We start from the raw sequence: 11998 nt of genomic DNA on the forward strand, positions 1-11998 counted from the left end.
ATGACTTATTCTTGTCATGTTATTTTCCTGTTGTTGGTTCCTCCTTTTTTCCCCTCATTTGTTTAATTGTTTGCTTTGCCTAGTGGATTCTTTCTGTTGGCGTTCATCCAGTTGTGATCTTTGTTATCTCTTTCTAGAATGTCCTTCAAAACACTTCAAAGTGTAGGTTTAATGGTCATAAATTTCCTCAGGTGCTCTTTGTCATGGAAGTATCTTATTTCTCCATCTTATTTCTCCAAACTGTCTTTTGAAAGACAGTTTAATGGGGTACATCAATCTGGGTTGAAGATTGTTTTCCTTCAGAACTTGAAATACTTCACTCCATGCTCTCTTTGACACTTGAGGGTTTGTGGTGAAAAGTCAGCTGTGATTCTGATGGCCTTTGCTTCATAGGTGACGCGTTTCTTTTCCCTAACAGCATTTAAGATTCTATTCTTACGTTGAATTTCTGGAATCTTTACTATCATCTGCCTTAATGTAGATTTTTTTTTTTTTTCATGGCTAATTGGAGAGTTCTTGCAAGTGTAGCTTATTACTGGTTTTTGAGTCAGTTGCAAGGTCCTGCCTCTTCAATTTGTTAGAGATGAGAAGTTGCTGCCTGCTTGACACAGCCCCTGACTTAGGCATTGTGCCACGGTATTTTCTATGATCTTTATTCACTCTCAGTTTGGAATACCAGGAAGAACAGTGGTTAGAACAGATATGTCACTTTTGGGTGAAGTACCATCAGCAGTAACAGTAGCGTCAAACACAGCCTAGAAAATGAACAAACAGGTAGCCATTAATTTGCCACCTTTAACTATATGAACTAGAGTTGTGGTTATATAACAAAATCTAAAAGAAACCAGAAAATTATATGCACTATATAAGTCCTTAATATGTCAATTTTAAAGTGGTTAGGAAGAAAATAAGAGGAGAAAGCGGTTAGAGGTAAGACTGGAAGACAAAGGGAAGTCACACTAACTTTGGGAAACTGGTACAGAAAACTGGAGGGAAAGAGAGAAGGAAGAGATAAAAGGAAGGACAGAACAAAACCACACCCGTAAAGAGGCTAGAAACTGGCATGTTCACACTCATAAAAACATCAAACAAGGAGTGAGGAATAAAGAACAAAACCACTACCACCACAACAAAAAACAAACGAGAGAGGGGGAAGGAGGACCACTTCCAAGTTTGTGTCTGTTGTCACTGGTAGACAATACGTGGAGTCAGAGTCCAGATCTGTGTTGATTTATCCCAGCAAACCAGCAGTAGCTTAGGGTGTGGGGGCTAGTGGAAAATGTCAGTGAACCATCGTTTCCCCTGAGTGCAGACTGTATTCTGAGACCAGACCCATTCAGCCTGCAGTACTCATTGCACCTTCCACAGCAGGCCCAAACCAGCTGGGAGCTGCTGGACGGAGCCAGCAGCTGCTGAGTTGTGAGTTCAGCTGGCTCCTCTCCTGGATGGCTCCCAGCCGGATAGCTCTCTGGCAGGAGGACCGAGCCCTCAGCACTCACCCCCAGTTAGCGTAGTCCTTCACATCCATTAGTTTACTTTACTGCTGTGTCTTTCCAAGGAGGTCTCTGGAGTAACTGTCTGTGCTAATCCATAGGTTTGAACTGTTCCTCTCACACAGTAAGTCTTGGCTCTACTGTCTGCCTCTTTCCTTTTTGTTGAAGTTTCTCTCTTCACTCTCTGTGGGCTTCAGTTCTTGCTTCAGATTCTTTCTTGCCAGGGGACCCACCTCCCTCCTCCTCGTCTTCCTCATGTTGCTATCTTCTAGCATCTGGACAGCAGCTCTCAGAAGAGGCTCTTTCTTTGCTGCTTAACACTGCTCCTCCTTCAGCGTACTTCTTGACAGCAGTGTTTTTAGCTAAAAACTTGGTATGTCCAGGTTGAGAATTTAAAGATTTTGAAGACTTAATCTTATGATATAATCCTGAGATTTAAGTAATACATGAAATGGAGAAAGTATTTCCTATGTATTGACTTGTTATGGATATTAAATGGTAGTGAGTACATAAAAACATTCCACTAGCTGTAAGGAGCTTCTGTTAGTTTTTCATTTGCTCATCTGTATTTTTGATGCTTGCTAAGACATGACGCTGTGCACTTGGTGTGAACGTGCCAGTCACCTCCATGGAGCATGTGACTGGTTGTTATTTAGGGTACCTGGTTTAATGAGTACAAGCTAGGTATATCCCCAGGTAAGAGAAGGAGAAGCAAGCCACCTACTTGTTATTTTCTGCCTTTGCAGCTGGCAGAGATGGAGGAGGAGCTACGGTATGCACCCCTATCTTTCCGTAACCCCATGATGTCTAAGCTGCGGAACTACCGGAAGGATCTTGCCAAACTACATCGGGAAGTGAGAAACATGCCTCTGACAGCTGTACCTGGGGGCCGAGGGGACATGAAGTATGGCACATATGCTCTGGAGAATGAGCAGATGGTAAATGTCCATTTTTTGTTTTTCCCGTAAGGGAAAAGGGGGCTGGTAGTATAAGAATTAAACATTTTTTTTGCATATAGTTCACATCAGTGCACATTGGACTCTGTTAATTTTTTTTTTTTTCTTTTTGAGGCAGGATCTCACTATGCAGTTCAGGTAGGCCTTGAGCTCACTTTGTAGCCCAGGCTGGTTTCAAACTTGCAATGATCCTCTTGCATCAGCCTCTCAAGTGTGGGAACTACAGATGTGCACCACCACACCCAGTGTACCTGTTCTTTTTAATGCATGTCTTTTGTGTGAGATACACACAGACACACATACATATGTGTATAGAGTGCTTTGTATAAATGTATGTTACCTGCTATCTGGACTCCATATTCTGAGCCGTTAACCTATTTTTTCTTGAAGTTTTATTCTTTAATATAAATTTTAGAATTGTTTTTTCAGATATACCCCTAAAATTTTGGGTTTTCAATTTATGAGAGTATAATTGCAAATTATTCCAAGTTTTTCTTTACCTTAATATCAAGATGTTCTGGTAACTGATATAGGAGAAATGCAGAGTGTTTCTTGAGAAACAACTTCCTGCCTCCCTTTTCTGTTATGAAAAATGAACCATATTGACTCTAGCCTTCAGGATTCATGTTTACAAAATTTGAGTAATTAAAAACCCATGTCCTGGAACCATCTGAGAGTTGGATAATTCAAGGAATAAAACAAAACATCATGTCTGGTGTGGGGATACACCCCTATTATTCCATCTTCTCAGGAGGCCGAGTCAGAAAGAGTGATGCCAGCCTAGGCAACTTAGTGAGGCTGTATCTGAAAAAATAAAAACTCTGAGCTAAAATAAGCCTTTCCATAAAGGAATGAAGAAATGGCTTATGATACAGCTCAAGTGATAAGAATACCCCCTTGGTTCTATCTCCAGTACCACCAAGGAAATCCAAAGATTAAATTAATGTGCTACATTTGGCTTATAGTCCAGAAACATAGTACAAAGTAACAACTGCCTGGCGAAGTCATGTATAAGAGAAACAGCGAAGGTAGATTGAATCTAGTAGAATGGCATTAGTAATAGTAAAACTTTAAACAAATCCTGTTTCATGATACATCCTAATTGTAGTTTAAGAGACTCAAAATGGTACATGCTTGACATTGCTGATGTCAAAACAACAGATTTGAGCATGATGTAAAATTTAGAGGGGCACAGCAGATTGTTACAGATCAGAATCTCACAGATCACGAGTGAAGACTGGAAAAAGGCAGTTAACCACTTGTTCCATAGGAGTTACAAAAGTGACTTGACCACTGGGCATAATGTTGCACGGCTGTAATCCCAGCACTTGGGAGGCTGAAGCAGGAGGATCACTGAGAGTTTGAGGCAAGCCTGGACTACATAGCAAGTTCAAGGCTAGCTTGCACTACATAGTGAGACCCTTTCTTTTTTAAAAAAAGTGACTTGATAAAAAAGGGAGAGGAAAAAATTATTAGCTTGTGCTAATGTAGTAGTGCACACCTGTAATTCTAAGAGACTCAGAAAGCTGAGACAAGAGGAACAAGAGCTCAAGGCCATGAACAATGAGATGAGATTTGAGATTCTAAAAAAATTATTAGTTTCAATGGTTTTTGTTTTTGTATTGTATTAAGACAGAGTGTCAAGGCTGTCCAAGCTGACCCCGAACTCCTAGGTTCAGGCAAATATCCTGAGAGCTGAAACTGTAGGCCCACACCATTTTGCCCAGCTCCATGAACCATACTGTTCAGGTGTCAGGCTCTACCTTCAGTAGAATTACTGTTCCAGGTCTGTCTTGGGTTGATTTATGTGATACTGTCTTTTTGTCCTCTTTATATCATTTGAAATTCCATGCATATTTTAAAGAAGTCTTCTGTTAACTTCTTTTGAGCTAATAAAATGGGTTTGTTTGATCGTCATGCACTGGTTTTTCATCCACTGGTTTGTGTGCCATTTGTTAAATGTAAGTGCATCCTGGTACATCTTGTGGCATCTTGATGTCCTGTTGCCAGTGGTCACCTACTTTGTAATCAGTCTCTGAGCTTGGCCTTGTTTTGATTGTGTGTGCTTGGAATAGCTTACAATTTAGAGCTGTACCCACTTTTATACGTGGTGCTTAATTTTGCTGATAAAGGCTACTTTGTCCTCTTATTCTCTGTACTTACAGTGATAGGTAGAATAAAACTTCAGTGGAGATTTATAAAATTAGGGCAGTTGGAGAAATTTATTGAAGCTCCAGTTACTAACTTCTCAGAGAGCAAATCAACAGTGTGGGAGCTTCAAAGTTGTGTGTGTATGTGTGTGGTATGTGTGTGTGTTTGGCTGGAGGTGAAACTCTTTTGGAAGCTCACCTGAAATGTAGCCATGCTTTTTTTCCAGAACATTAGTGTATCTCAGATTTCTAAATGATTTCTTTATGAAAAAGAATAACTTTTTCATGCTCCGTCAGTCCTCAGCATCAGTCAGATGGGAATCCTCAAGTGAATTTGTCTTTTTCTGGAGCTGCAGAGGTTAGTTGATTATCTGCAGCACAGTTGTCTACATTTTCAGGTAGCTCCTGCACCTCTCAACCTGTCTTTGAAGCTGCTAGTCCAAGAGGCATGTGAACCAATTCAAGTTGACCGTAAACATGGGGAAAATGCTTCTTAAAAATCTCTCCTCTGTGTCTGTTATGTTCACTTAATATTAACAGATGAGAATGGGCATGTAATGGGATCCTGTTGATGGGACTCCAAGTTCTGCTTCAGTCTGTGACCTTGAACAGGATCTTATGGTTCATATGCATGATTTTTTGTTTTGTTTTGTTTTTTTTAGGAATTTAACAATGGTCATTACATTGTATATTGTTACTGTCAAAGTAGTCGCTCAGGTTATTAGATACAGAAATAGAACAGAACAGTAAAATGGAATAAAACATTGGATTTCAAAAGCAAGACAAAAAATCCCCCACAGTTGCTATAATGCATAGTTATCCTCCAATCCTACCACCTTTAGGCCTGCAAAGTCAATTAAACAATACAAGCATTAAGTTATTAATTTTTTTTTTTTTAACTTCTGTTGCTGTCATCGCAGCCTGAGTTCCTCCAAATCAGCCAATTGCTTATGGGCAAAATGACATTGCTTTTCTTGTCTCCCAAGCTGACATGCTGGCTGACTCACAGGAAGATGTGGCTTCTTGATTCCCCTCCTAGCCCACATGGCTGTCACTGGCTCACAGAAAATCATTAGCATGTTTTGTCCAGTCTTAAAAATTGCAGTTGGCCCTCTAGATCCATACGTGTTTTTTGTTTTGTTTTGTTTTGTGCTGTGGATTGAACTCATGACCTCACACTTACCAGGCAGGTGCTTATGGCCACTGGGCTAAATCCCCAGCCCTAGATCCATAGTTTTTGCATCTGCTCCATCAACCAACCTTGAATTTAAAATCTTAAAAAAGATAAACAAAAAGTCTGTACTGAACATGTAGAGACATTTTTCTTACCATTATTTTCTAACCATACAGTATAACTACTATTTACATAGCACTTACTTTGTATTAGATATTATAAGTAAGATACAGACAGATGCAGTAAGGCTAAGGATGTAGCTTAGTGGTTGACCAGAATGAGGCCCTGGATTTGATCATCAATACACACACACAGAGTGAGAGCAAGAGTGAGAGAGCGTGCGCGTGTGCATGTAAGCACAGTTGTCTGCATTCTAGGTAGTAGAAAAGGTGGGTGAGAGGGAACAGGAAGGAGGGGGAGAGATAGAGAGCATAAGTTATATGCCATTTTATTTAAAGAGGTTAAGCATCCATGGATATTGATATCTATAAAGGTTCTAAAACCAATCCCCTTCAGATATTTAGGGACCAATGTAATGAAAACGTTGCTTACTGTGTCCTTTTTTAAACAAGAAGAATCATAAGAACACACTGGCATTCACAGTAGATGAAATCTAACATTTCTCCTCCATGTGCCTGCCAGAATCGGCTACAGTCTCAGAGGGCACTGCTTCTGCGAGGCACTGAAAGCCTCAACCGGGCCACCCAGAGTATTGAGAGGTCTCATCGGATTGCCACAGAGACTGACCAGATTGGCTCAGAAATCATAGAAGAGCTGGGGGAGCAGCGAGACCAGCTGGAACACACCAAGAGCAGAGTAAGCCTGGGTAGACAGGGAAGGAGCAAGATATGGGGAAAGTATGTGGGCCGTACACTAAGGCTGGAAGCTACTGCAGTTCTGAATTCAGAGGAATAACTAGTTTTTGGTTCTTAATGCTTTCCTTAATTTTTAGTTAGGTTGGTAGAAAGAAGTGTCCCTTAAAAATAGTATCACCCCTATGATTTACATATCATTGGAAAAAATTGATTTAAAGACCGAAAAACCTAATTTTTGCATCTATAAGATTACAGCCACCCATCCTTACTAATTCTTATGTTCTTCCACTTTGGCAAGAGATGTGTCAAAAGACAACAATTAGAGCTGGGGATTTAGCTTAGCGGCATAAGTGCCTGCCTTGCAAGCAGGCAGTCATGAGTTCGATCCCTGGTACCAATTTAAAAAAAAAAAAGACATAACAATTCAAAGCCATCAACCTGAGATTTTTTATATTAGTGGAATGTTATTGTGAAAACATACTTTTAGGACTTTGTCATTTAGAAGCAAGGCTGTTTTTCCCCAAGTCAAAAATATTCTTGAGCTGGGAGTAGGGGTTCACTTCTATAATCCCAGCACTCTGAGAGGCTGAAGGAATGGGGTCATTGCTGTGATTTACCTGGCCATGTAGCTTAGAAACCTTTGGAACCGGTTTGGGGGAGGAGTTTGGAAAGGTTTGGAGATGGCAGGGAAGAGAACCCCTAGAATTCTATAAGTTAAGGTTAATGTGAGCATCTGGTCAGTGCTCAGAAGACCAGAATGCTGATAGAAATACAGATGACAAAGGCCATGCTTAGTGACTTAGTGAGACTCTATGTAAATCTAAAAAAAAAATTTTTTAAAGAGTTGAAGATCTAGCTCAGACCCTGCATTTTAGTCCCCAATATATCCAAAAACAAAAAACAAACCAAAAAACCCAAAAACGTCTCTGTTTGTAGATGTTTAAATCATAGTCCTGGACTGTGACTCTTTCCTGTTACTCAAAATAATTGGATCATTTTGAGAAGAAATATAGGGACCAAATGGTTCTCTTGGGGGAGGGGAGTTTCTTAATCTGTCATTTCACCAAGCTCTGAAAAATAATTTATTCCTCTCCTTCTATGAGTTAATATCCATAGGAATTTTCAAAAAAGTGCAGATGATCAGTGGCATGTGTGTTTATTGGATGCTGGGGATTGAACCCAAGACCTGACATGTGCTAGCCAACTGCTGTATCACTGAGCTATACACCAGCTAGCATACTATATTCTTTGGAGCATGGAGCAAACCCAAACTGAAGAATGTACTGGGATCAAGATTGAGACAGGAAAATACTGGCTTACTGTGAGAATGAGATTTTCTTACGTATTTTAAAAATGAAACATTATAGCTATTAAAACAAGTCAGAATGATACTCTTGCCCTTTCAGTGAAAATTCACAAGTGCTAAGTTCATGGCCAACTATGGAGAATGACATTTAACAAATTGCATGACCTTACATTTTTTAGTATACCAGGTGGATGGATTGAATTTGCAAGCCATAGAATGAGCCAAGAAGCTGAGTGATCAATTTACCGTGGCACTATAGAACAGGAACACTGTGTTGAAATATCTTCCTAGATTAGTATTAAGCAATCAAAAGAGAAAGGTCCATGTGGACTAGTCTATCCTTTTAGAATTCATAGACAAGTAATGTCATAGGAGATAATGACAGAAAAAAGTACCAGATCCCTAAAATGATAACCCACCAGCCTACAGACACAAACACCAACTCAGGAGGCTGTCCTAGAATTTGAATGATGAAATTCAAATCTTAAAATTGCTTTATAATCACTGGTTAGGTACATGAGAAACCTTCCTGTTCTGAGTGGCTGGTCCCAACGAGAAGTCCACCCATACACAGCCTTGGAAACTGATAATTCCCAGGCCTCCTTGAAGTGTGCTAAAGTGCCTTGTCCTTTTTAGGTCCTTCTGCTTGTACTCAGAGGCTATCATTTAAATTGGTTTGATTTCTTAGCATTTTTAATATTTTCCCCATCTTAATGCCCACTGTTTTAAGGATATTAAAGTTCTATATACTGTGTACTTTTGAAAGAAGCGAAAAATAACTGCTTATTTTCTCTTCTCAGCTGGTAAACACAAGTGAAAACTTGTGAAAGAAGCGAAAAATAACTGCTTATTTTCTCTTCTTAGCTGGTAAACACAAGTGAAAACTTGAGCAAAAGTCGAAAGATTCTCCGTTCAATGTCCAGAAAGTAAGTTTTAAAAAGTTGCAAAATTAATTTCTCTTAATATTGTTCAACAAAGAAAACATAAAACAGTGATTTACAAAGTTCCTAATAAATCATCTGAGTAAGGGAAACTGCATAGTCATGTACTCAGTTTTACCTAGCACATAAGCAGAAATTATAAATAAAGGAATATAGGTGTTTTGTTTTTTGTTTTGAGCCATGGTTTTACTAGGTATTCAGGCTGGCTTTTTTGAACTCTGCAGCTCAGACTGGCTTCTAATTCAAGGCAGTCCTCCTTCCTCTGCCTCCAGAGTGCTGGGATGACAGATGTGTGCCAAAGAATATAGTTTATGTAACGAAATATTCCGGGATAAGTCCTTTGTTAAATCTGTGTTCTACTCTGACTTGAAGCAGTGGGAAATTTGTCCACTGAAAAGACATTTAGTATTGCTCAGCTTGCATTTCTTAGAGAAGACATATGAGAATAATAGAGCTTCATACTCCTTGAAATACTTCTAAAACTTTACTATATAGCAGTTTTTACTGCTATTACTCAGTGTATGTCTTTGGCTCTGCTTGCCCTTCATGGGAGTCAGACCTTTTTTTCAGGTCCTGACTTACAGCAAGAAGACTTTAAAAACAAAACAAAACTGAGGTAAGTATTGCCACTGAAGCTGAAATTGGTATTAGGTTGAGGTAGCATGAATGACCTTTGGCACATGTGGCCAGCATGAAACAGAACTACAACCCATTCATTAACCAGCAAGAGGGGTACTTTTCCTAAATAGGAGTTAATTCCTCATGGAGTAGGAAGAAACCCATGATGAATATGAGGACCAGAGAATTGATTCTGTCTATAAACACGAGTAAATTTTTAAAGAAATACAGAGAACTAGAAAAGATTCACATCTGTCCAGTTAGGAATGGAAAAGGCAAAATCATCATAGATCCTACAGAAATCCAGAGACCCTATATTCTGGTAAGATAAAAAACACACAAGAAACAGAGAAATATGAATTACCAAAGATGAATCAAGAAGATAGAAATATTCTAAATAAACCAGTATCAGTCAGCAAAGTTTAAGATGTCATTTAAAACCTACCAAAAAGCTGGGCATGGTGGTGCACACCTGTAATGTCAGCACTTGAAAGTTGGGGCAGCAGGATTGCTTCTAGGCCAGCCTGGACTATAGAGTGAGTTCAAAACCAGCCTGAACTCTGTCAGCAAAACTCTGTCTCAAAAAGACCAAAAAAGAAAGAAAGAAAACCAACAAAATCCCAGGCCCTGATGGATTCACTGCTGAATTTTACAAGAAATTGAGAGCAGACCTAATATAGCTAAAACTCTTTAATGAAATTAAAAGGGAAGCAATAATCGCAAATTCATTCCTGGAAGCAAGCACTACTGTGCTACCAAAACCAGACAATCCAACTAAAAAAAGGAACTACAGGCCGATCTCCCTAATGAACATAGATGTAAAAATTCTCAAGATATTGGCAAACACAATGCAGCAAATCAAGATTATACACCATGACCAAGTGGAGTCATCCTAGCAGTGTAGTGATGGTTCAACATATGCAGATCAATAATTGTGATACACCATATCAGAGACAAGAACAAATATCATATAATCAGGCTGGGGATTTAACTCAGGAGTGTAAGCACCATACCTGGGGAGCTCTAGGTCTTGAGTTTGATCCCCAGTACAAAGAAAAAAAATGATATAATCATCTCAATAGATACAGAAAAAGCTTTCAAAGTCCAAGACTCATTGATGATGAAAACAGTAAGAAATTTGGAATAGATGGTCTTTATCTCAAGCTGATAAAAGCCATGTATGACAACAGCCAGCATTATACTAAATGGATAAAAATGAAAGTTTTCACTCAAAATCAGGAACACGACAAGGATGTTGGCTATCGTCACTCTTATTCAGCAGTTTTGGAAATGTTAGCTAAAACAGTTATACGAGAAAGAAAGGGAAAGATAGGAAAGAAAGAAGTTAAATTATCATTTTTGGATGATGTGATACTATATATAGCAGACCCCAAAAACTCCACCAAAAACCTTCTAGATTTAATAAGCAATTCAGTAGTATAAATAAATACAGTGTCAACACTCAAAAATTAATAGCATTCCTGTACACAAATAACTGAAAGAAATTATGGAAACCACAAGTAACTCACTGAGAGAAACTAGGGAAATACCACCTTTTACAATAGCATGGCATAAAAATGAAATACCTAGGAATCAATCTAATGAACAATGTGAGTGCTGTGAAAAAGATCAGAGGATATCAGAAAAAGGTAGAAAAAATCAATGTAGTGAAAATGGCCATACTTCCAAAATTGTTATACAAATTTAATGCAATCCCAATCAAAACAACAGCCTATCTCAGAAAATTAGAGAAAATAATCCTAAAATTCATTTGGAACACGAGACCTAGAATATCAAAAGCAGTTCTGGGCAACACAGGCAAGGCAGGAGGCATCACAATCCCCAAATTGAAATTACACCATGAAGCTACTGTGATAAAAAAGCATGGTACTGGCAAAAAACAGATCCAAGGATCAGTGGAACATACTAGAAGGTGCAGCAACAACTCCAGACATACTTGGCTACCCTATCTTTGGGTAGCCAAGCACCTTCACTGAAAAAGAAGGTAGCTACTTTATTTAATAAATAGTGCTGGAAACTGGCTTTCTACCTGCTAAAGATTAAAATCAGACCCATAGTATTTCACCATGCACTAAACTAATACTGAAATCGATCAATGATCCAAATATTAAATACTAAATCTGCTGGAATACAGAATAGATAGAACTGTTGAAAACACGAGTGTAGGCAAAGACTTCATGTACAAAATTCTAATTGCACAGAAATTCACAAAAAATCAACAACTGGGGTCTCATTTTGCACAGCAAGAGCCAGGTGTGGTGGCTCATGCCTGTAATCCCAGCACTCAAGTATCGTTGCAAGTTTGAGACCAGCCTGGACTACAAAGTGAGCTCAAGGCCAGCCTGAACTGCATAGCAAGACCCTGTCTCAAAAAGATTAAAAAAAAAAAAAATTAACATTTTGCACAGCAATAGAAACCACTAGCAGAGTGAAGAGATAACCCACAATGTGGGGAAAAATTTTTTTGCTGTTCCTCAAACCAAGGATTGCTATCTAGAATACATAAAGAACTCAAAAAAAAAAA

General features: G+C 38.9%; 1 protein-coding gene across 6 annotated transcripts in view; it reads left to right on the plus strand.

Annotated features, from left to right (window-relative positions):
* The window catches only part of Vti1b (vesicle transport through interaction with t-SNAREs 1B), a 41351-nt gene that overhangs the window by 9818 nt on the left and 19535 nt on the right, over positions 1-11998 (plus strand). For 5 of the 6 annotated variants that reach the window (XR_010044861.1, XR_010044863.1, XR_010044860.1 and 2 more), the window contains exons 3-5: positions 2240-2431; positions 6416-6589; positions 8759-8820. Coding sequence is in view for 2 of the 6 variants with exons in the window: in XM_063241056.1 (XP_063097126.1) it covers positions 2240-2431; positions 6416-6589; positions 8759-8820 (428 nt within the window). In the remaining 4 variants the exon portion in view is untranslated. Of the gene's footprint in view, positions 1-2239; positions 2432-6415; positions 6590-8694; positions 8821-11998 lie in introns of those variants that run through there. The other variant, XM_063241057.1, reaches the window with a different exon arrangement.

The sequence above is a fragment of the Cavia porcellus genome, unplaced genomic scaffold (genome assembly GCF_034190915.1).
Source record: "Cavia porcellus strain 051 isolate PalLab524CR breed Dunkin Hartley unplaced genomic scaffold, mCavPor4.1 scaffold_31, whole genome shotgun sequence".
In the NCBI taxonomy this organism is placed as follows: Eukaryota; Metazoa; Chordata; class Mammalia; order Rodentia; family Caviidae; genus Cavia; species Cavia porcellus.